This window comes from Hydractinia symbiolongicarpus, chromosome 3 (genome assembly GCF_029227915.1).
Source record: "Hydractinia symbiolongicarpus strain clone_291-10 chromosome 3, HSymV2.1, whole genome shotgun sequence".
NCBI lineage: Eukaryota > Metazoa > Cnidaria > Hydrozoa > Anthoathecata > Hydractiniidae > Hydractinia > Hydractinia symbiolongicarpus.
The window spans coordinates 23,329,635-23,355,716 of NC_079877.1; the positions used below are offsets into that span (position 1 = coordinate 23,329,635).

At 32.6% G+C, this 26,082-nt stretch overlaps 2 protein-coding genes across 4 annotated transcripts; both read left to right on the forward strand.

Moving 5' to 3' along the window:
• The first annotated feature begins 1,279 nt into the window (after window positions 1-1,279).
• Window positions 1,280-2,410, forward strand: LOC130636962 (probable G-protein coupled receptor No18). The gene has a single exon (XM_057446814.1). It carries the CDS (start codon window positions 1,280-1,282, stop codon window positions 2,408-2,410), a length of 1,131 nt encoding a protein of 376 aa, XP_057302797.1.
• Window positions 2,411-6,665: 4,255 nt separating this feature from the next.
• On the forward strand, window positions 6,666-14,495 carry LOC130636314 (alpha-1A adrenergic receptor-like). 3 transcript variants are annotated; one of them, XM_057445988.1, is made up of 3 exons: window positions 6,666-6,856; window positions 11,613-12,215; window positions 12,321-14,495. In XM_057445988.1, the coding sequence occupies exon 3, from the start codon at window positions 12,411-12,413 to the stop codon at window positions 13,449-13,451; it is 1,041 nt and encodes a 346-aa protein (XP_057301971.1). In that variant the 5' UTR covers window positions 6,666-6,856; window positions 11,613-12,215; window positions 12,321-12,410; the 3' UTR covers window positions 13,452-14,495. The 3 variants fall into 3 exon arrangements, with proteins under 3 accessions (XP_057301971.1, XP_057301973.1, XP_057301972.1); XM_057445989.1 differs by lacking the exon at window positions 6,666-6,856 and having other exon boundaries at window positions 7,284-11,778; window positions 12,146-12,215; XM_057445990.1 differs by lacking the exon at window positions 11,613-12,215.
• The last annotated feature ends 11,587 nt before the right edge of the window (window positions 14,496-26,082 follow it).

Genomic DNA, 26,082 nt, shown 5'->3' on the forward strand with positions numbered 1-26,082 from the left:
TGAAAGGGACAACTTGAACAGAAAGCTTTGGTCTCCTGCATAGCTCTTGATTGATTAAGGTAATAAAATTTATATTTTCATTGGAAAATTTTTAACTCTTACCGTAAAGTTACTACTTCCAGCGCTCGCATAGCTTCATCAAATTTGATTTCTGTCCAACTAACACACATGATTTCCTTGCCTCTTATTTGGACTGGAGTAAGGCCTTGACATCTTTTGTAGTCGAAAACTACAAAACTGATAAACATTCACAATCATTTCCATTCTCCATTCGCTGCGGAGAAATGCAAAACAATTTTAACTAATCCTGTAAACAAGAAAAATTAATTGATTAAAACAAAATAATAATTAGCAAAATAACCAATCAATTTGCAGCATTTATGTGTTCCGCTCTGTAAATAAGTTTTCACTCCAACTCTAACTTTTGCGTTCCTAAATGACCTTTGTTAACTTTTAAAACTAAACTTCATCCATAAGTGGAAACAATGTCCAACTTGCCACAAGTAATACAATTTTTTGTAATATGCTAATTGATAACTGGGCAACAATTAAGTCAAACTTCTTCTGGTTTCAACTGCGTTAAGTTTACTTAAATTCGACGCAAAAGTTCTTCGTTGTCAATCCATGTTTATGGATTTTTAATCCACCTTTAGGACTTTGACAAGGCAGTAAAAAGGCACTATTCACATCCATCTGGCACTAGCTTAGCTGCATAACATTTTTTAATTCAGGTATTCATATTTTACTATAAACAAATTGTATTAAAAACACATTTTGCTTTGCCATTTCGGATAAGGAAGCTACACTTTTCTCTCCAAAAAAGACAAACTGCATTGTGCTTTTAGGAAAAGTGAGTTATATAAAGGGAGTACCAACCTGTGTTATATGCATTACAACGTAGGCTTTTACAACTTCTTCCCTGTGGGAACCTCTTTTCTTCTTTCTATTAATTTTTTAATTTTTGAGATCCTTCTTCTTCTATGCTTAGTCTTAAAATAAAGAGCAAGAAGGATTTGTTTACAGATTGCTGTATGTGTTGATAAAAGTTTATGAACATTTAATTTTTGTCTCCTCCACGAAGCAGATGCATCACTGATTTTGTATGTTCGAAAAAAATCAGTTTGCACATTAGCTGATTGCACATGTATTTTTCCACGTAAATATAATTATTATTACAGTTATAATATTTTTTATTCTTTAATTTTAACTGCAGTAATATGTTTAGCATAAAGACAAACATCTAAAACAACTAAGAAATATTAAAAGTAATAATTGCATGATGAATGATGGTTTGATATATTTAATCGCTGTATTTAGTGGAATCATATTCTCTGTATTCAATATCATTACAATCACTGTCATACTCATTGATAGAAAATTAAGAAGTTCTATCACTAACCGTCCTATTCTCAGTTTTCTTGTTGCATCCACAATTCAGGGACTTCTTCCAGCACCTTTATATGTTTATAAAAGATTGGTACAATCGCAGCATACATCTGAATGGGTTTGTGATGTATATCGCCTTCTATATTTCTACTGTGGACATATGATGAAAATCAGCTTAGTTTTGGTTAGCATCGATCGATTATTAGCTGTCAAATATCCTTTCAAATATGACAATTACATCACGAAAGCAAGAACAACAATATTGATAATATTCCTATGCATAGTTACTCTTTTTGTAGATACTTTACCATTTTACATCAATGTTGAGAGAACAGATGAATGTCAATACGTCCCAGTACGTATTTGGGGGCTTTTTGTTATCTCTTTGTATACTATATTACCATTTTTTCTTATTTTGATTAACTACATACAAATATGGCTTGTCGCCGCAAGAATGGCCTTTAAAGATAAGAGATTGCGAGAACGTTTCCATAACGATGAAAATGAAAATGGTAGTGTGATTAGAAACTACCGAGTTGACGATGAGGAAGAAAATGAAATGGATAAAGATGAAGATGAAGAAGTAAAAATGCTGAAAGATAGAAAGAAAATAAATTATGGTTCGATAAACAGTATTATTCACATAAAGGCCAATGTAAAGTTTGCCTTTGAAATGAAAGCAACAAGGACATCTTTAGCATTGATTGCTGTTTATGTTTTCTGTTGGGGACCGCTTGGTGTATTTTACATGATTGATCATTTTTGTTATAACTGTTTATCAGATGACGATGATTTGAAATTAACACGTGCTTTTGTTAAACTTTTATCCTTTTCATCAAGTATTTTAGCACCTATTGTGTATTGTTGGTGGAATAGAGATTTTAAAAAAGCAGCACAAAGGTTATGCGTACAGTATTGTTGTTTAAAAGTAAATAGGGAAAAGCAAAGAAGACAATCGCCATTGACGCAACAGACACAGCACTTAATTGAGACGAAGGACACATCAGTAACATCCTTTAATTGAGAGTAAAAGTGCACAGCGTGAAAAGAATATGAACAAAAATTTAGAGTTAGTGTTGAATTGATATTTTTATCCGATTATTTTATTTTACTGTTCAAAATTAGCTAGTTCATCACCATATTTATTGCATTATATATTTTTGTATGGAATTCTATTGTAAAATGCAGAACGAAAGGCCAGGCAGTATGTTCATAAGTTACTGTCAATTGCTGTCCTATACAATTAGGTATCTTCTGGTATCGCTAGTTCTTATAGTGACACTCATACAGAATTTACCTCTACCTGCGCTATGTTTATAACTGTGGGGCACATTTCTGGCTCACTTTTTATTAGCGATATTTATAAAAATTTGATTCCTAACGTCCCTGGGAGTGAAAACAAGCACACATTTTATGTTTACGCGACACATTATCCGCAGAATATAAGGCTTAAATATTTATTTTTCGATTTTACATCAGGACTAGTGTAGAATAAGTATTTTGGTTTAAAACTTTTTATCGGCATTAATACAGAATTAAGTGCAGCGGGCTTTTTATATCTTGCACCTGAGCTGCATTGCATCTTATCACAACAAACTGGTTAAGGGTCCTGATTCAAGAAACAGTGTTTAAGCATGATTTTCGTGACAACAGATCTAATTGCGACATAATCATCGTGATATTGAACGAATAAAAATTGAAATATTTGGAGTAAACGAAGTTACGCATCCATGAATCCATGAATTGCTAAAGGCGTTCATATCTATAATTACAATGCAACTTAAATCATGTTCACAAAGAAGACGTTACTTTTCGAATGACCAACTTAATTTTAAACCAATTTAAAAAGATTTTTTGTTGGAAAATCTGAACGTCTTTTTCCTGCCCAAATAGAAAGTGCAGTCAAATGACATTGACATCATTTCCTAACATTTCGAAGACACTTGTTAATGAAGATATATTGGACTTTAATGTAAACCACCATATTAAACTGTCTAAAATAGTAAATGGTGTTACTTCTCGTATACTGTCGTGCCAAGTTTTATGTCTTAAGCATGATTTTGTAATATAGTTTACAAAAGGAAGGTAAGACGCATGCAATGGAGTCATAAACGTTGACAAATATATAACAAAATAATAATACGAAAATAGAAATAGTATAATTATTTGAGGAGGGTTGGTGAAAGAGTGATAGTGTCAATCTGTGGCGCCGTTATAGTTTGATGGAAAAAATCACCAACGCGAACGTTTCCATTATTTTTTTCTTGAGGTATTTAAAGATTGGAATTTCTTTGTATATATATTTTTTGTGCTTATTCTTCAAATGTGCGGAATTATAAGCAGTTACAACAAATTAACAACAATGTTTCTTCGAGAGTATAACTTGAATCTTCTTGTTCTTACTTTCATTCACCCAAACTTTCACTTTATTCTCTTTCACTCTGTTTTGCTTATTCAGAACTTGATTGCAACGGGCGTGATCACTATCTTAAGAACGTTAAGTAGCTATTGTATGCATAAATGTCCGTAAATGATATAAGAACAACGCTGCAAATAAATCATTTAGATAAAAATCGCTTTTTAAATTAATTACCGCTCAAAATTTCACTGTGGGGGTGCGTGACAATGCCAGCGGAAGAAAAAACAGCAAACACGGGGTACAGTTAGACATAAACGCATTCTAATTCAATCAGCTAGTTAACTATTTTTACATCGAACACCCAATATGTTGTTAATGAAGAAATACCTCTATAGGTAAGGTTTAAATCTTTTAAAATAAAATTCAAGTACGTTAACAATGACAATGTCACTGATTGGACAAAGCTTTGTGATTAATCACATGATGCTAGTGTAAGCATCATCCGTTACACCGGACTAATTGTGACTCTGAGTTGATAGGCTCTTAACGCAGTGTTGAAAAAAATAATATGCACAACAGACCTGGATTAGTCGTGTGGAAAACATTCAACTTTTTTCTCTTATTCGAATGAACCATTAGGTGATGTCACTGACTTTCTCATTAAAAATTCTTAAGATTTTTTAATGATAATGAGACCGTGGAGTGGTCATTAGACCAGGTTTCACTTGCGAACGATTGATATCTTTAATATACCTTATTGCATTGCATACGTAATGGCGAATCTTATCTGCAACCTTCTTTTTTTCAATAAATTCAGTTTTTCACGAGATCAGTAGATAACGTTTTATTGCATAGCCATTATTTCACTAATTAAGATTTTTGCTACTAGCTTAATAATTAATGCCACTTAAATAACATGTTGTGTTGTACAACCAAACACTTTCAAGGTTTCAAATGTTCCACAGGATGTACCATATAACACAAAATAGACACTAACAATGTCCTGTACATAATACGGCACATTGTGTTGAGAGTGAGAAATGCACCAAAATGTATAGGAAATGTCATCATAATACGATTAATATATTATTATGAAGTGACATCATAACTTAACTAGTCCAGTGCAGTTAGTTTATCGGCTGTGTTTTAACCGGTGTGTTAATTCATATTTGTGAGAGCGCACATATATATCAAATTTAGAGAAAGTAATTATTGCGTTTTATGACAACTCTTGATCAAAAATCTATGTTGTTAAAAATTTTTTTAGAAAGATTGATAAAAGGAAAAATGATGTCTGTTAATGTCCTTTTCATGTAGCTTTAAGGCGATTTCTGCAATAAAAATAAATGTTGTTAAAAATTTTTTTAGAAAGATTGATAAAAGGAAAAATGATGTCTGTTAATGTCCTTTTCATGTAGCTTTAAGGCGATTTCTGCAATAAAAATAATATTTTTATAAATTTTGGCGAATAAAAGGTTGTTTATCAAGTCCTTTCAAAATTTTTAAAATTCGTTGTTTGATTAACACAAATTAAGATTGAAATGTTTAATATCTGGAAGCGGATGAGCATAATTATAGTAACTAAATATTAAAATGTATGTAAAAATGTTTAAATTTTAATGACCAAAAAACATTTTTAGCCCTATATGCCCCGGCAAAACTGTCAAATACAACGCCTCCACCCAGATTTAGTTTATAATGCCATACGCAATTAGTGGCAGCTTTCAAAAAGAAGATACAAATTGTAAGAAAACTTTTTAAGCACTTTTATATGAAATTAACTTGTTTTTTTTGCTATAGATAAAGTTTAAAAACAATTTCCTGAAAACGGAACTGAAAGAAATAGAACTGCATTTTGCACGAAAACAACAACTTTTTGTATTAGTGCGTGTGCAATAAAATAAAAAAATCGTTTTGAAAAAAAAATTGGGGGGAGGGAGAACTAAACCATGCCGCCCCTTTACAGTATTTCTCCTCCGTTCTGCCTTCTGCGGCACTGTCTTTCTTTATTATTGGAATTATTATGTCATTTTGACGTCATTAACCCCTTATTCTCCACATCTTTAAAGTTTCCTGGAAGTAGAGAAAATCGGATTTTCTGGAATTTTATTATTTCTTATTATATACCAGAAACTAAACACAAGACGCACAATTTCACTTTATTTTGTACCAGAAGTTATATGAACGAAAAGTGAAGACAGTTCTATGTTGACGTTTAGCAGCTCTTAAGGTTTAATTAGTTTTTTTTATTTTAAACAGCGTTGAATCCCTGACTGTATTATGTTTTGGTTAATTCATCTTTTTAAGATGTAAACAATTCTAATGATAAAGACATATGAAGACAATATAGAGTATCGTGCTTGAAATCTTTTTAGTTGAAATAAAATGTCTATAAACGCATATCTGTAGATAATTAATTCGAGCACAAAAAAGCCGTGGAGATTATCACATTTTTATTGTACTGACGAGATATTTTACCTCCGTGTTTGATTAGGACTAATTTATAAGTTGAACAAATCCTAACCGAGCCGAAATGTATGCAATAAAAGTGCGACGGATATACGAAGTGGCGATTTATTTTTGCTGCACGAATGCTGGATTTCATGTAGTTAAAAAAAGGAAAGGTTAAAGAAATTTTATGTTTTACCAAAAACAGTACGACTATTCCTGTGATCCTTTGCTAATGCATTTAGTATTTATAAGTCTGTTTAACTTTGGCTTCATAACAAATCACGAATGAATAGACTCGACGTTTGCACAAATATCCAAAATAATTATTTTATTGTTTATATTATTATCTCTAAGGACGTACAGCTGATTAATGCCTTTATTGCACAAAAGTGCTTAGACGACGCAAAAGGAAGTTATAAGTAGAGATTCAACGTGTGAATAAAACATAATAAAGTTTACTTCACATTGTGAATGTCGAGGAAACATCGATGTGGTAGGTTTCTCAGGACATTTAAAAATATCTTGTAACCATAAATTAATCTGGTTTATTAAAAAAAATATTTGAGATGGAAGTTATTAGAAAGATTTAAGCAAATATCAACAGTATAAGCAGATATTGGATGGTTATTAGTTGAATATCAAGATCTAACCATATTCGAGGTAATTCAGTTTTTTGTCAGGGCTAGCAAAGTCTGATATTTAACAGAAATAGGAATCCAATATCTTTTTCTAACCAACTGATCCTTGTTTTTTGCTCTTTAAATAAATCTGTGTTATCAGAATTGTAAATGTAGATGTAGGAAATGATGCTTGTATTTGTTAAGAACTCTTCAACGTCAATTAATTTCTAATAATTTAAGAGCATGTTCGCACGTTGCAGATATAGATCTATTTTCATACCGGAATAGGTGTCTGTTTGTTCATGTGATACCGGAGCGAGGTTATGTCGTTAAGTCGAGAATGATGATGATGATGATTCATACGAAAATGAACCAATAAGATATGCGAAACGGAATGATTTCGATCCGATGAAAAGAGTGACATGACCTCGCTCCGGTATCACATGAACAAAAGCATCGAAACAAAATGGCGACATTAACAAGTTTTACTTGATGCAGGTATCTGAATTTTTAAGTCAGTTCTTTTAATTTGCATGTGCACATATTCCAGTATAATATCTCTTCGGAACATATCTATCCGAAAACGTTTACGCATGGTCTTAACCAACCTGGTATTGTAATTAATGTAAGCAGGAAACTCTCCTAAGGCTAATATGTTAGGTTTGAAGCTAGAAATAAAGAAAGATTTTATAAAAAGGTTAGCTCGTATTTATGAAAAGCCTGACCGGCGTATTTGTCCATAATGACAATCCTGAAACAATCGGACCAGGAGACATTTGCCGACCGAGAGAATGAACACAATTGATTTCTTCCCTTTCTTTAACACAAACACAATGAACCCATATTCTGTTAACGAAAAGCTTCTTCGTTGTGATTTTTTTCGGAAAATGGACTGCTCCGTTGTAAGGGTAGCTAACCGAAACACGAAGGAGTGCTTTCGCGCCACAAGTAATCGATCAATGGAATATCTAAAATTATTGGCCAAAGCGTTTTTGACTTTCGGGTTTTTGTTTCTAAGAGAAATGTAGCTTGGAACAGCTTCTCAAAAGAGCACTTCATCACAATACGCTTTTAATTATCAGCCGCAGGATGTCAAGAATTCTCGTCAAGTTTTCTTAAAACTCATGCTGTGACACATAAAAGACTATTCTTATCGTACTGTTGTGTTGTTAATCATAGAACTATTTACTAACGATATAGTTTTATAATTTCTTTAAGTACTTGGTTTCTAATAATATTGGTTTGCATTGGCTATTAGTTCTGATGGTTCACAGACTTTTTGTTTGGTGTCTGGTATATTAAAAAGGAACGAAACAGTGCACAAAACAGAAAGGGTTGGTTGTTAGATTTTTCCTATGATCAAGTTAAACACGATTGAAATAAACAAAGTGCTAAACTAAAAGCAGCATATGGCACTACAAGAACGTATGATTCTGCATCAGAGAGAAGCATATATTGGTGATTGTAAAAATAACAATTTTGGGAGTAGTTATGCTACGAATTGACACATAACTGTCAAGTTGACTGACACATGACATATATCTGACATGCATATATTAGAAGCATATTGCTATTAGTGTCCACAATACGATATATTCTACTTCGCACTTAAGTCAATTTGCGCGCACAGGGAAAGTCTCTAGTGTCCGCTCGATTATGATCCACTGCACAGTGGAATTGTCTTCTAGTGCCCACTGGACAAACTTAGCTACTTGTGTCTTCTTGATAGCGCCACAGTGCACATAAATATCGTTAGTCGTTAGCCCATGTAGAAGGACACCCATTATAACATATCCGGAGCATCTCTATTTCGTCATTATTTTGCTTCTGACAAAGGCCTGTATATGGTGTATAATTCTTGCAATTTCACCCTGATATGTGTATACCGAGACATCTAAAACATAAATAGATTATTGCTGAAAATTAAGCAAGGATCAGAATTATTAATAATAAAAAATTGCCTAAATTCACAATGCCAGAGAATGAGGAAGGCGAGCGTTTTCTTTTTTAGAAAAAAAGGTTAACTTTTATTTTATTTTTTTGGTTTGTTTGTTTGTTTGTTTTTTGCTTCAACGAATTCCATCAGTTTCGCTTCCAGATGTTCTTCTTTCTTTGCGTATTTCATAACGCTTAATTTCTGTGTTTTCTTCGCAAGTTTTAAGTGACGCAACCAATTTTATCAGATTAATTTTCTTCCGCTTTTCCTATAGTGTTGGAAAATTATCTAATTTATATATTTCTATGTGATAGTTGTTTTTGTTTTCAATGCTTGTTCCACCTTTAATTTTTTTTGACGCAATCAAGCATTGAATTTTTCACAAATCCTTTGGATAATTTTTGAAATCGCTATCTTTTTAAAACTCTTTCTGGAAGGAATATGAATTCTAATTAGTTTTTATAATTAATGGCTTCTACGTCAATTTTTAAATTTCCTTCAGGTTTTGGTTTTCAAAGCTCAGTTTATTCTAGACTTTGGGATTTTTTTTATGCATTCTGATTCCTCCCTTCAAGAATTGCCAGGTTAGTATTTTAGTGCGCCAAATAATACTTAATTTCATCAGTTATTAATTTAGTAAAACGAGGGAAATATTAAACTCATTTGGATCATCTTGTGAATTAAGGAAATATTTCTTATCTTTTTTCCATTTACACCCTGACCCCACAAAAATATTCAATACATTTCCCAACAACCCGTCCTTCTTCTTCAAAAGACTGCGAATAACCTTTGATTCCTAGTTGTTTTTTTACTGTTGACGACTTCTAAGATATGGTTTGATGTAAAATTGTTCACTGATCAGAAATAGCAGGCTTTCCTCAATCTTGTTTTCAACTTATTTTTATCACTCTTTATATAAATCAAAACAAGTTATAAAAACAACTGATTCAATGATGTTAAATCGCTGTTGATTATATCAGGTTAAAGTATTTACAATGCTTATCGATATACACGATGAGCAGAACTACGATACGTTTGAGTGTACTTTGTGACAATGAGAAGGAGAACCATGTATAAGTTCGTTTATACGTATTTGGTTGATGTGTTGTACTTATTTTCTTTCCACTATGATTGATTGGTTTTGGTATAGCTTGTTCTGCGATTTATTTTAAACCTAAGACAACTTCCCCCGGTAATCGTCGCTAGGCACTCAAGACCACCTCTTCTAATTGTTGAAACATGGCACGACAACCCAAACAAAAACAAATTGGACTATTAACAGTACTTTGCTTATAAGTTACCACTGTAAAATTATTTTAACCAACCTATAAACAAATATTTGCATATTTGTTACCCAAAACAACTTAAAAAGGTGCCTTTTTAAATCAATTGCATGAAATTGACACATCCCAGTTTTACTTTCTTTTAGTTTTTAATTAAAAACATAGCACTTTATTAGCTACTCGTTTGGTTGTATCCGTACACAACCAAGTTTTCCTTTTTTTGGTTATTTAGTTAAAACCATACCATTTTATTAGCTACTCTTTTGGTTTACCTATATATAAGCGTTTTTCTCAGTTGTTAAAAATATATGAATTTCGTATTATCTTCTTGTACTCCTCCATTATACGTCGGTTTTTACGCAGTATTGATGAAATTGAAGACTATAAGTATTAAGTAATCTCGACAGCTAACTCAGGAAATATCGACAAAAAATGAAAAGAAATTATTAAAAATTGGGTTTAGCAACAGATTATTGTAAATAATTCAGGGTGGAATTATTGTAGAGCAGTAAAAAGCAATGCATTTCGCAAAAAGCATGCATCTCAACTCAAAAGGATAAACAACCTCGTCCCCAGGGTCTTGTGGCCCCTGGCCATTATTACGGAGTGAGCCGCTATCAACTTGCAACAAGGCAAAATGCCCTGGGAACAAGGTTGCAAGGAAAATTTTATAGGGCATGTGGATTTTTAGATTTCTTTAATGTTTAGTCTCACGTTTTTTAAAAAAAATACAGTTCACCACTAAGAAGGTTTGGACCTGCATGTGGTTACCCACGGCTGATATCTTTACACATATTTTATTGTCATGGGGACCATTGTTTCTCAATGTTTTTATCATTTTGTTACATTTTCTTTCCTACCTTTTGTTGAGGAATAAGAAATTCAAAAAATTAAATTTTTTTTATATGTATTCTAATTTTATTTATTTATTTTTATATTTCTGATATAGTTTCGATCAAATTAATCTCAATAAAAGTTAAATAATAAAAAATCTCATCAATTTATTCAGCAAAATTCATGTTAAAATTTCCTTTTGATGACTTACTGTGTTTCTTATAAGAAAGTGGTTATTAAGCAGCATGACACCTGACCACCCAAAATTTAACATAAGCTACATCAGAAAATTTTTTTTAAATTTATGCAGCTCTTTTTGTTATAAAAAACCCGTACACATAAAGAAAACTTCACTACATAGACCTTATAAAGTTCCATGATTCCTTTTGATTAATGTTTCCCCTCCTCCTTTCAAGATTGACATTGACATCTTGTCAAATATTTTCTTCGTATATACATCGTTTACATGGTAACCCCTCTTTTTATGATTTTATCATGTTTCTTTCATAAAAACCAGTGCATTTTTTTTCCTCGTTAATTTGTTTTAGCAAATATTCAGATGGAACTATCGGGATGGTTTAGAAAATAAATAAAGCACAAACCAAACGTTCTCAGTAGCGACAAATCAATGACAGCTTTGTGTCAGATAATGTTATGTTGTTTTTATGTTTTGTTTTTCAATTTTGTTTATTCCGTACTAAAGCAGCAGACGGCAGTATTACTTTATTTCCTCTATATTTCAGCAATTTACTGCAGTTTGACTCGCCGACAAGAAAAGTTTCTTTACCAGACATTGTAAATTTGTTGTTTTGTAAGTAGAGAAGAAAATTTTCAACATTCCAAGCATTATGGACCTTGTAACCTTCGTGACCTTTGCAAATGGGGAAGTAAGATTTTGTAGGCTGCAATGTAAGACAATATCAAATTGTTCACTACTTGCTAAGCTGGAGAGAAAATTCACTTCAGGAAAAGAACAATGGAAAAGATGGGGCATTTGAATTTATAGATGTCAGGCATTGACACGTCAATATCAGTTTGTTTGTCCTGATTCTGTTATGTAGTTTTTGAAACACCGATCAAAATAATGTATAGAATTACATGTTTTTTAAAAGCAGTTAGTCTTTAGAAGTTGTTTTGATGATGTCATCAAACCGTCTCATCCGAATGGAGTGTGTTCACACAATTTCAAGAAATTTGTTCCATTTTAGTCCCAAAAACTACATTTTGTAGGTTATAACATAGGAAAATATTAATTTTGTACGTAATTTTTTTATAGTGCCACGATCTACACTCTGGAGGGATGCTGACATTGCTTAGTGGTCCCATAGATCTAAAGAAATAAAAATGTCAGTCTTGAACAGCTTACTAAAATTGTACCTATCACTTCGAAAACTCTGTTGCTCTGTAAAGCTATAAACAAGAACTTACATATATGCGTGTTTGTTATTTAGATATAGAAAATAATTTAATCCAAGTAATCGAAAGAAAATCTCAAATAAGCAAACATCGCATCAGTGAACAAAGAAAAGACACAATCTGTCATGGAAGACGCGCTTATTTATCTTATTGTTATTTTAATCGCGACAATATGCTCTGTGTTTAACATCATTACAATTGTTATCGTACTCATCGACAGAAAATTACGAAATTCCATCACTAATCGTCCAATTTTAAGTTTTCTTTTTGCATCAACAATACAAGGTCTATTGCCGTCGCCTTTTTATGTTTACAAAAAACTTGAGCAGGAGGACCATATCCCTAATTGGATTTGCGATGGCTATCGCCTGCCATATTTTTTTTGCGGTCATGTCATGAAAATCAGTTTGGTATTAATCAGTATTGATCGCCTCTTAGCTGTCAGATATCCTTTCAAATACGAAAAGTTTATCTCCAAATTCAAAATGACAGCGACACTATTGTTGCTATGGGTTGTTACCTTGGTGATTGATATATTACCGTTTTTTATTGGCGATAGAAATGATGGATTCTGTGAGTACATACCAACGCGTTCTTGGGGATTATCCGTGATTATTGTATATAATTTAATTTCTTTTTGTATCATTTTAATTAATTACATCTTAATTTGGATCGTTGCTGCTAAATTTGCATTTAAAGATAAATCATTAAAAATACGAATAGAAAACAAGGAAAACAGAGACAGTAGACTTTCTCAAAAGAGTGGCTCGAAAGTGGGTGAAGAAGATAATAATAGAGAAAATGAAAAAAGTTATGTCTCGAAACGTTTAAAGTTTGCTTTTGAAATGAAAGCAACAAAGACTTCCTTAGCATTGATTGCTGTTTATGTTTTCTGTTGGGGACCGCTTGGTGTATTTTACATGATTGATCATTTTTGTTATAACTGTTTATCAGATGACGATGATTTAAAATTAACACGTGCTTTTGTTAAACTTTTATCTTTTTCATCAAGTATATTAGCACCTATTGTGTATTGTTGGTGGAATAGAGATTTTAGAAAAAGTGCAAGGACTTTGTGGAACCGACATTGCATAGGAAAATGCGTATTTAAAGAAAAAGATGAAAAAAATGTAACGGATTCCTATGGCATATCTCAAAGAAATTAAAAGAAAAAAATATCAAATACAAGATCGATGAAATTTGTATGTTTGTAAAATACTTGTAAAATAGAAAGAAAGAGTTTATATTTTCAGTGAAACGCAAGAACAAAATCTTGTTAGATAAAATTGACGAGATCTTATCATGTTGTATTCTTTAAGATAAACAAAGATCGATTCCAAAATCAATACAGTTCTTTCAGTTGAATGACAAATCCTTTAGTAAGGTCTCTTCCATTGCGCATAAAAAAATTGAGTTTTGCCATTAACTCATCGGGTTTTCAAGAGCAATGATTTTTAGTCTGCCTAAAAATGAATTCCTTCAGTTGTGTTTTCAATAATGACTCCAGTAAACGCCCCCTCGCCAGTCTCAAGGCATTTATCAAGTTCTCCTTACTCAAGAATTTAATTTGTTATCCATAAAGAATCTTTTACTTGCTTACTAGCCGCCTAGTTTCTATTTAACACCTGTCTTAAAAAAACGCCCCCAACTTCAAAAAAATTTGAAATTTGGCGTTTATTAGAGTACTCACGGTATCCTAAAAATTAGGAAGAGAGTAAAATCTTTCTAGCAAAATCCTTTTCTACATAATTATTTCTGTAAATTATCTAAACTTTGCTTATCTTATCAAAATTACCTTTACGAAACATTCGTTGCGCAGAGGTCACTTTGGCCTAGTATTAAAATTTCTTGTTTTCATATTTTCGTTCAGTTTTCTTTTATCACCGAAACAACCATAAACCGTGTAACTCTAAGTCAGTGTTCTATCAGATAAATCGTCAGAAAAAAATTTTTCTTCGACACAATCATTTTTAGGACAAGAATCTTCGGCATTCCTTGGATAATTTCGTCAGTTTTGCACGACTTTGTCCGATAAGATATGTGTTGCATAGAGGTATTTAAAATATTCGCTTTGTCACTTTATTATTAACATGTAACTTTTTTTAAAACTAATTTTTTTTACGGAGCTCTGTATATTTACGTGTTTATTTTTAATGTACATATAGTAACGGTGTCATTATAATGTAGCTAATACATATACATTAGATCTCTTTGTAAAATTGTTTCCACTAGCCCAAACATATCAAGTTGTGCTTGTCATTTTCGTTTTCACATTAATTTTAATCATACACTTTGTCCTTCAGGCTAAAAGAATTCGTAGGTGACAGGCTACAATGAAATACCTTTAATTCCACCTAATTTAAACGCTTTCACAAATTGAACCAGCCTCTTGAGGCTGTGAAAATTTCTTAAATACTCATATTAGCTTCTCTAACATGAGAAAATATATTTTAAAAGTTCTTGTTTCGTTTTCTACCATGTTTGAGTTTCTTTTGCATTGCAAAAATTGCGTAATCTAAGCTATTTGCATAGGTCAGATTAGTTAGAAGTTTTGAAGTTCCAGTGTCAAGTTTGTTAAAATATAAATGTTTTTTAATTCGCAGATAATAGTGACTATCCTGTAAAGAAGTCATTTCAACTTTTGTTATAGGATAACCACCCGAAGAGGATATTTATCTCTATATTACAAATTAGTATGTTTACTCTTTTCTTTCTTTACCATTCAGTGAGCCTGGCAATTAAAAAAAAAGGTTTTCCTCCAGAGATTTGATATGAACTCATTAGTAAGACAAGGTACCGTTTTTTGCATGCGTGAAGTTTTTCCTCAATGATACATTTCAATAGTTTTATATTATGTAAGTTAGTGGAAGTATGCATGAGTTTAATTACAAATTTTCAAATGTCAAAGAGAAGTTGTTTAATTTATTGCGGTAAATAGTTATTGAAAGACAAGATGAAAGTTCCATTGGTAAAGGGCTTCAGTAAGTTACTTGTTATAAAGCTAGTTAATGTTATAAACGTTGAGAATAACAAGCGCAATTTTTTTTACTAACCATCCAACACTTCCTTTTAAAAACGTACATAAGGAACACAACAGAGCTGACAGAAATAACAGAAATAACAGAAATGTCACAAAAAATTATAAAGTAAAGTACTGCTCATACCAATGTTAAAAGATCAAGAAAAAAAGTTGTTTGATTCATCTCCGCCTTGATTTAAGTTTTACTTAATTTTTTTTATCTTTAGAAAGTAATCGCAAGGATTTTTAATCAATTACATGTATTATATCGCAGTTACCACAATGTAATGCGTCATAAGAGTAGAGGCAAGACGGCATGTAGTATCCATTTTGTTTACCTATTAGAAAAAACGCTACCCAATGATGATTTACTAACAACATAAAAAAGGAGAGAAGGCTTTTTCTTCTTCTGAAAGGATTTTAAACAGTCATGTTTTCACCTACTTTTTCTTCATTTTTCCAGAATGTTCATTAATGGCAAAGTAAATAACCATAAAAAGTTAACGATCAACTGCTCAGGAGCTTTTTAAACAAAACAAAATACAACGCGGGAAGGTTTTACAAAAGGAAATGACGTTTCTGGCAGCGAACCATATGTCAAAACATCCAGGTCAATTTTTGCAATTAAAACATGTTTTAAATAAGATGGGGTTTTATCTAGCATAACGGTTAGTTAACTAGCTCGTTATTGCTGTCTGGCAATAAAATTCTCTGTATGTTATTAAGTTATTTTTTCTAAAAGACATTGATCTGATGCATTGTCGTCATGCCACGGACATTAACATTGACAAAAGGTTAATGGGTAGAGTTAATTTTCTATTAACTGTTAAATGGTAATTGTATTACAACTGCTCGTGTTGTAATGTGGCAGTCATGTTATGAAGTAAAAAGAGTGTACTATGAAAATGTTTGTTCTTCTTTCAAACAAGATTTAGGTGTAAATGAATATATATTCTGTTGCAGTAAGAAGCTTCTCTATGTCTGTACTTTAATGTCAAAAATCTCCTTGAATCCATCAGTCAAATACATTAAACTGTAAATCTGCTGGAAGGATCGATATTTTCTCCAGAGCAATAATTTCGGTTGCAGCCACTTTTGTTAAGGAAGTTTAAAATGGTGAATGCAATGTAGAAGAACAATGATGTTGGATAAATTAGATTTTGAACTTTTTTTTATTTTTTTTAATTAATTTTAGTCAAACTTTTCAGAATGTTTTAATATTCTTATGTCAAAGTAATCGACTTTATTTTTATTAGTTGTAAAACTTATAGGTTATAGTTGATGAAAAAAATCACATGTGAACTGCGTATGAACCACACGTGGAATTGATAAAGCATTTTAACAACAACAAAAAATATTCGAATGTTTTATAGCTAAGTATCAATATTTTGACAGAAGTGAGTGGAGTACAAAATGGACGACTTTTTCATTTATTTAATTGTCGTACTCATCGCTGCCACTTTCTCTGTATTCAACATCATCACGATTGCTATTATTCTCAACGATAAAAAACTAAGAAGGTCTGTCACGATTCGTCCAATATTTAGTTTTCTCGCCGCCTCGACCATTCAAGGACTTTTACCAGCACCTCTATATATTTACAAGAGATTGGAACATATGAAGCATTTAGCTGAATGGATTTGTGATGGGTACCGCATCCCGTATTTTCTTTGCGGACATATGATGAAGATTAGCTTGGCTTTGATCAGCATTGAAAGACTGGTGGCTGTAAAGTATCCTTTTAAGGGCAGAGATTATATTACTAAAAAACGAATCACAATAGCCACATTAATGTTGTGGGTAGTCACTATAGCTGTCGACACTGCACCGTTTTTCACTGATGATAAAGATATAGACAGCTGTTCATACACCCCTGAACATGACTGGGGATTATCTGTAATCATATGTTATAATATTTTGCCTTTTTTGATAATTTTAATTAATTATTCCATAATATGGGTAATCGCTGCACGTCTTGAGCTGAAAGATAAAATCCTTCGCCGTCGTTTTATGAATGATCAAATAGAAGACAAGAAGAGCCCTTCCGATAATGGAAGAAATATTCTTTCCAGAGCCTCTATGGCGAGTACATTACACAGTCCTGTTGTGCCTGAATTGAGTTCAGTGGCTAAACGAATAAAATTCGCCTTTGAAATAAAGGCGACACAATCATCTTTAGCATTAATAACAGCTTACCTGTTCTGTTGGGGACCACTTGGTGTATTTTACATGATCGATCATTTTTGTTACAACTGTTTATCAGATGACCATGATTTGAAATTAACACGCGCTATAGTTAAACTTTTATCTTTTTCATCAAGTATTTTAGCACCTATTGTGTATTGTTGGTGGAATAGAGGTTTTCGAAAAACTGCAAGGAGGTTATGGAACAAATTTATTTGCAAACCATCGAGAAGCACGTTGACTGAGGAGCATAGTTTGGTTCAATTAAATTAAATGTTTTTATTTAGTAGATGTATTTATCTTATATATTAATTCCCTTGCGTGAGTAAAACTGTGAGTCCACGACACGGAAATTACGGGTCACTTTTTTATGACGTGGCCGTACGCTAAAATTTAACTAAAAAAATTAGGGAAGTACTGCATAGAAATCGCACATAAGGTGTAAATATATAACTCGCTGCTAATAACGATATAAATATATATACCCTTATGCCAAAAAACTCTATGTTAGCATATATATATAGGTATCACTACATATGAAACGGTATTAGATATTCACAAAGCATACGGACTGTTAAATGAAGTTCCTAGCATAAAACGGAAATTGTGTTTACGAAAAAGATGGCTGTTCTTTTTGAGTATTCTCTACTCTTTCATTCAAAATAAATCTTTAAAAAAACACTTGAAGAAGAGCATGGTTTTATAAATTAATCATAGCAAGGTTCTGTAAGGTTTTTTCATGTTTTATTTTCAGTTTTGATTATATTATTGTTGCCAGACATGTTTTATACCTAGCATCATAAAAAGGTATCCATGAAGATATAGCTAACAGAAAAGCACTGTCAACAGCTGCCCTACAGAAAATAAGTGATGTGTGGATTAAGAAAGATAAAATCAGTACTCAGCTAAAAATCAGAATCTATCAAACTGTAGTCAAATCCATATTATTATACAACTGTGGCACATGGGGTTTGAACAAAAATGAAGAAAAGAACATGAATTCCTTCCATCGTCGACAACTTCGTCAAGTATTAAACATCAAATACCCAGTAACAATAAGGAACAAGAAGTTGTACGAAATATCAAAAACAAGACCTATTACATTGGATATAATCCAAGCTCGATGGAGGTTATTTGGGCATGTTCTCAGATTACAGAAAGACACACCCGCTCAACTGGCTATAAATCACTATTTTGAACAATCGCAAGTATCAAAATTCAAAGGTCGTCAACGAATTACGTTACCAATCAGTTTAAACAATGATATAAGAAGAGCAGTGGAATCTGATAACAGTTTTGCAATAAAATTTGGCGTCTCGCAATTGATTTCGAAACATGACCTAAAGGTCTTAAGGGTAATCGCTGAAGATCGAAGTACATGGAAGTCCCTTTCAAGACACATATATATATTGCAGCTGAAGCAACTACTTATACTGAAGAAAACCTTACAGTAGATGATAGAAGCGAAGACAGCTGATACATACATACATACCACCAACAACTAGCTAGCTAGCTAGGAATATATATATATATATATGTAGCCATGTTCTTTATACCTAGCTAAGTCTCCAGTTTATATTTAAGTGACTAGCTATTAGCTGCTGTAGCTAGCTAATGCTAGCTTTAAACTAAAGATTCCCAGTATATATATATTCCCACAAAACACATCAAACGTTATTAACCCTGAAAATTTTAAACATTTTCCTGGGTTTTTTTTTGGTTGCGAAGTTCTTTTCCTCCAAATATTCTGAAAATAAAGTTCAGAAATTACTTATTTTTAAAATGTAAATTTAATTTGTTTCAAATTGTGGGCAAAAACCTTAATCAGCATGCTAAAAGAACTGACTTTTCTTAATTTAGAATTACTAAACACAACCATTTTCTTACAATTAGTGTAAACTTTTGTGCGTATGGCTTATATTTAATACACCAAAAGAGCTACTTTGTTGATTTCAATTTTATACTCTTTGTAAGCTATTTTTTTCTTCTTTTTGAGATTTCTGTTTTACCACTCAATTTTTACATTTTATAAGTTATTTGGAACAGAATGGTATGAAATAGACCAAAATACCTGATCTTAGTTGTTTTTAATTTACAGGCTGTGTCTGTGAAACTTTAAGGGGAACATTTGGTGGAAGACAATGGCATGACATATACTGATAGAACTGATTTTTGTTGTGTTAGATGTTATATCTGAACCTTTTTGACATTTTATGTTAATTTTGCGAGGAAGGACCATATATATATACACAGAAGAATTCAATTTTACACCTTGCAAGCTTTGTTTTTCTATATTTTGTATAAATTCTTACTGGGGAGGACTCCGTGCAATATATCGAAATGACTGATCCTTCTCGATTTAAATTTGATGTGTTCTAAATCGTATATAGTTTTGGAAATTTTGTGTAAGATTTAATGGGTAAGGGCTAGATGCAATATGTCAAAAAAACTTTTTTTGTTGAATCAGAAGCACTCCCTACAACCATTCTTTTTTTTACAGTTTGTGAAGCTTTTGTGAGGAAAGAGTGTATGCAATATTATCGAAATAACTGATTTTTGTTGCAAACTGTTTTTCTTTGGCATTTTGGATTAAAATATTGTTTTAGAGGGCATATGCAGTAGATATATGTACTGAAATAGTTAAATTTTGCAAACTTTGATTTTGTCGTTACCTCTCATTTTTTACATTTTGATTAAACTTTTGTGGGAGACCGTCGGTATGCGAAGGACCAAAATAAGAGATTTTAGTATTATTTAGAATTTGTATTTTGTGTTGCAAAATTGGTGCAAAAATTGACATAAAATGAACTTATATACAGATTGATTGCTGTTGTTTAACATGACTCATTATGACTTATATATATATTTTATGAAAATTTGTGACAGAATACTATGTGAGATTTGAAATTTTGTTTACTTTATTGATGGTAAAACAGCATGCAAATTGCTAAAAGGACTTTATTAATTTTAGGTTTAAACACCGTTATTTTGTTGGCATTTTGTCTAAAGTTTGGTGAGGAGGGACTGTATGCAATATATCAAATAATGTTTTATTGCATTATAATTTGTCCTTGCAAATCCCTTTTTTTACACCTTAGATAAAAAATTCTGTCAGAGGCACAATTTATTGTTTATTTTTCACATTGTGTGTCAACCTTTGGCAGGGTTTGCAATAAACTAACTGATTTTAACATATACAATGAGAGAGATTTGTGTTTGACATTGATCAGCTTTTTTGTATATATGTGGCGTTTTAAGTGATTTAAATTTTATGGGTGAGATGTATGTTGAAATGCTTTTGGAAACTTCTTTCCGAATAATTTTCGCATTTGTCAGATGGTCAGAGCAAGTAATTTTAGTAGATTTAGATTTTAAATGTCACATAAATACTGCAGTTGTTGAAAACCTTTAATTTTTTTGGTCATTTATATAATAATGCAGATGTAAGATGCGCACTGCTGTATTGTTTGTTTTTTGATGGACATATATCTGCTACATAAATTAAATAGAATACAGTGGATTCTTCCACGGGAAACAGCTAGTTTATATTATATAACGTAATAATAACAAAAAATAAGGCATATCTCTGTTTGTGTATAAATCGTCGCATATAAAAACTTAAGTATGTTTTTGGCCATTTTTCCCCTTCTTCCTGCTCGGGGGGCAATGGAGCCTAAAAGAAAGTAATTACTTTAGTTGTCAGCGTCAACTAGGAGAAAAGAAAGAGCAAATAATCAATCAGACAGGTTAACTTGGCCTAAAAACCGTTTAGCGGGGCGCTACGGGAAAATAGCGAACGAGGTTTTGACGTCATGAAGCGGGCGCAGTGAGGTCTATGCAAACAACCGAGGTTGCTATGTTCCCACGTAGCGCCCGGGTATACGGTTTATGAGTCATTTAGTACCTACTAACCTGATAAAAACAAAATAATTGAAGTGATCAAAAGTCAAACTAGATCTAAGTCACAAAAACATTGGCGTTTGGATGAAAAATAAAATACATATTTATGTATGTAGAAACCATGTCTTCTGACAGTATCAACGTTCGATTAACCGAAGGAAAAGAATTTCATCTCGAGCACAACGAAAGATTCTTAGAGTTCTATTCTGAGAGTTTTGACCTTTGCTGTTTGATGGAGTGTCTGTATTTTATTGTGAAATTAAACGAGCAATTGCTGAAATTACCTAGAAATAGGATAGATCATATTAAACTTGTCTTTTTTAAGAGATAGTTAATGATGATTCAGGGGTTGTGTTTAGTGAATTTTTTTATCCTTGTTTGAAGAACTCAAGGTGTGAGATTTTTGGAAACGGTGAATTTTGTAGCTGTTTTGTAGCTTTTGAGAAGTCTAAGTTTTATAGCCACTATATTGCTTTGACAAAACCTTTTAAAGATATTGCTTCCACACTTTGTAGCATACTTCGTTTTCAGAGACTGTTGGTCAACTATCAATGGATCTATCTTCTCAAAAGCTTAAATCAATTAGTTCAAAACTTGGATCTTATTTCGACGTTTGACAGCGTTCAAAGTTTGTTTACTTCTTGTGTGTACATTTTAGCCGGTCGCTACATAAAAATAGCGCCCGCTCACATAATCGATATAAGCCAATAAAAACGTCAGATATAAAGAACACATCACACACCCAGGTACTAATAAGGAACTATAATTTTGACAAGCGAATTAGCTACACTCGACACTTGCAGTGAAATAATATGGAAGTATCAAAACGTAATATCAAGTCATGTTCAATGGGATCAATTTCTTTCTGTTTCGCGGGATTTTCTTGTAGCGAATAAAGAAAAAAAAAAAAGGAAATATAGCCGGAGAAGGAAAGCAATGGTCTTCAAATATTATCTTAAAGCAAAGCTTGCCACTTTTAAATCAAATTTTTCGGACAACTTCCGTTGATGAAATGTCATATCTCAGTAGTAAAGTCACTCAATTTGCACTTTTGCGTTCACCCTCTAGTTCAAATTGTGAATAAAGAATCTGAATAAAGATCACAACAATCACTGAACCAAAATTTAGACATATTTCTACTGACTTATTTCTTGCGATGGGAATCACGCTTTTCTTTTTGTAAGAAGCATCTTATGAACAACATAAGGCTCAAATTCTTCAAAAAACGAAGAAACTTAGAAGCAACTGATATGAGTAAAGATGAAAGACAAACAACTGGGATTATAAATAGTTATAGCAAGATTTTTCCAAGATTTCTCCTTGTTTTGAAAGTCCTACGACATACGATAAACGTTATTTAATTACTACATAAGTCTAGCCTAACATGCAAACATGTAAATTTGAGAATCCAAAGCATAGAGTCAATAAGAAACCAGTAAGCTAAAGTTGAGTTGAGCCTGGTGAGCCTCAGTCAAAATGTTTTGTTGTTTACGAGAAAAAAAGAGTGTGGAAGGAACCTTACCCAAATATCATTAAGATACACAAATAAATGTTCACGTTGTTCCACACTATCAACGCAGACGAAGCATGACGTCTAGCCTAAAGAATACTAATAAAATCAAAGATTGTGGGTTAAGGAAAGAATAAGATTGGTTGGCCACAGCTTTTTTTTCTGATATAAAATTCTGCCGATGTTGCAATTTAGTGCTAAAACTAATACGATAACTTAATAAAAACTTGAAAGGACTCCGGAAATGGACTCATAATTAGAGGAAATCTGTCAATCCACATCAATTTCGAGAAAGTTGTTTAACAAAGATGCTGCCATCACATGACAGTTCAATAACAACAATTCAAATTTCGGAAATCTTATAAAGCTTTTTAATTCATTGGCTTGCTTTTTGTCGTTTTGAATAACGGTGGTTTTACTTCTATTTTTTTGTCCTGCGCATGCGTAGGCGAGTTGGAGAACTTTTAAAATCTCCTAGTGACACTTAATACTGCCCCCGTATTGCTGAGTAATTCATATCGGGACCAGTAACAATCCAGAAAATCAGAAAAATGATCATTTTAAGACGGGCAAGGAAAAGCACATTTTGGATGTCCATCAAATCCAGACAGTCTAAGTCAAAGGTCCACAAATTCGAAAAGTGTAAATCTATAAGAGAAATACCCTACATATTAAATTGTGAGACAAACTTTTAAAATTGTTGTTTTAAGTTGACACGTTGTTCTCGAAATATAAAACCTAAAAATAACATTCATCCCCTTTACAACCATGAAATTAGATGTCTAAACTGACGAAAAAACAACTCATAAAGTTTCAATTACAAGAAGATAGACATGTCTTACTGTCATTTAGGGTTTTGTTCTAAATCTCCGCAACGGAACGACAATGGTGAATTTGCATTAACTATATTTTGCTACAGCTTCTTACGTGGAAAAATATGCTATTATAAATACGTAAACGATAACACTAGAAAATGTACACAAGCCTTTTTCCTCCTCAAAAGTCTATGGTATGTTCGTACTACTACATACTAACGTGCGATCCAAAAGTTTCTCCAAGTCATCTAAGACTACAGTAGACGTCCGTTAATTCGAACACGCAAGGGACTAAATTATTTGTTCGAATTAACGAATGTTCGGATTATCGGAAGTTCAGAAAAAACAAGAATTTTAAACGTTTAAAGGTTTTATGCTAATATAACTTTATTACAACTTTACTACAACTTTTTATAAAAATCTTTTAACTTTGTTTGCTTGGCGATGGGCAAGGCCTCAAAATTCGAATTAAGCAGCTCAAAATATAAGACTTTATTAAACCAAAATTAAGGGGCTTGGCAATTTGCTCGAATTAACGGAAAGTTCAAATTAAGCGGCATTCGAATTAACGGACGTCTACTGTAGTTATAAGCTCGTGGTTAACCACGTGGATTCACCCTCAAAGAAATTAACGGTAATCTTTAACTAATAGAGAGCCAACAAACATTAAAATATCCGTGGCTAAATCCACAGATTAACTTGCCTTTTTTATCCCGCCTAGCTTAACCCGCTTGCTTTTCCGCGTATCCGTAACCAAATCACGCAGATACAATACACGGGTATTAAAATATAGATTTCCGAACCCGTTCTCTGACAAAAAAAATAATAAAAATGCAACAACCAGTGGTCAATTATATTAACACAATTTGATTAATGCAATGTTGCCTTTTTTATCGATTTTATAAACAAAATCGTTTCTTCTGACAACTATACCGTTTAAGCCCAGATTTTAATGCATTTTACTGAATAAAGGAATTCAAATTTGTTAACCATTAGGTGCCAAACGGCGTACATATAGATACGCCACAGCAAGATCGAAAGTCGACGTGCAATCTATTGGCTGTAATTGCAACCTCGTTCCCAGGGTCTTTTGTCTGGAACGAGGATGGCCGTTACTCGTGAACACTCAATTTTAAGATATCAAATATGAAATAGATTAAAATTTCCTTTTTGTTTCTTCCAAACTAGGCCAATGTGGAAGGACAAATAGACAGAAATCGCCCGATAAAAACTGGGCAATCTTTTTAGAAGCAAGGCTTACATGGTTTCTAAAGCATTAAATGTGTGTCCTTCCCTCGTGGTATCAATATTTTGGACGTCATTGCAAATTGACATCGTTCCGAACCAAACGTTTTGAGATGCAGCTTAAAGTATCGCTTGCCCGTGTCTGTTTTTCTTTCCGGACAAGTAATGTAATTTGAATATAAGTCGACATGGTAAAAAAATTGTGTATTTCTGACGCACTACCGTCATGGCTTAATTTTTCTTCTCTGGAATCACAGAACTTGTAACATGTAAAACTCTAAATTAAAAATTAACCATCTAACTGTTTTTCATTTGTCATAAACTAGGTAGAAAGGTTAAATTGTTCAATACTGTATTTTTTCATAAGTATAAATTATTAGTTTTGAAGCAAACCCCTCAACATAACGGAGATGGTTTACTGGTAGCGCATTCCACTTGTCATCATAAAGTTTCCACCATTTAAAGCCGTATACTGACCACGAACCAGGTTGCGCGTCGGGCAAGCAAGTTGGAGCAATGACGGACGTATCTCTGACTGTAATGTAACACAGTTGCATACAGTTGACTTGGAGGGAAGGAATAGCCAGCCCTGAGGATTAAATGCCCAATGATGTTAAACTTCCCGTCACTTACTTAAATATCTTGGTTACATATTGTCATCAGGATGATAGCTCAACAGTCGAGCGAAGTACATATCAAGCTATCTAGCGTCAACTGTATACTTATAATCTGCGCGGGTACATCTAACTTGTTAATTTTTTTTAATTTTCGGGCGGAATCTCCAAATGCGAAAAAAGTCCCAGGGAAGACGATGGTTCAATTAAGGCTTTGTATATTTTACCTACAGTACCCTACGTTCTAATTTTTCGGCACTGCCGCTCTGTGTCGGGTTCTCGAATCACGGTGACGGGAGGTGACAGACATCAAAATGTTGGATTTCTTTCTACTTTTTATTTAACCATCTAAGCAATTTCATAGAAAATAAAATCTAAAATCAAACATTAACAGAACAAGATTAGACAGGCGCCAGTTTCTTTCAGAAAATTCTCGGCTTTCACACTTCCACAAGTAATTTCGAACACATTTAACAACTCTGCGACGGAGAGACAAGTAATCACGTGACA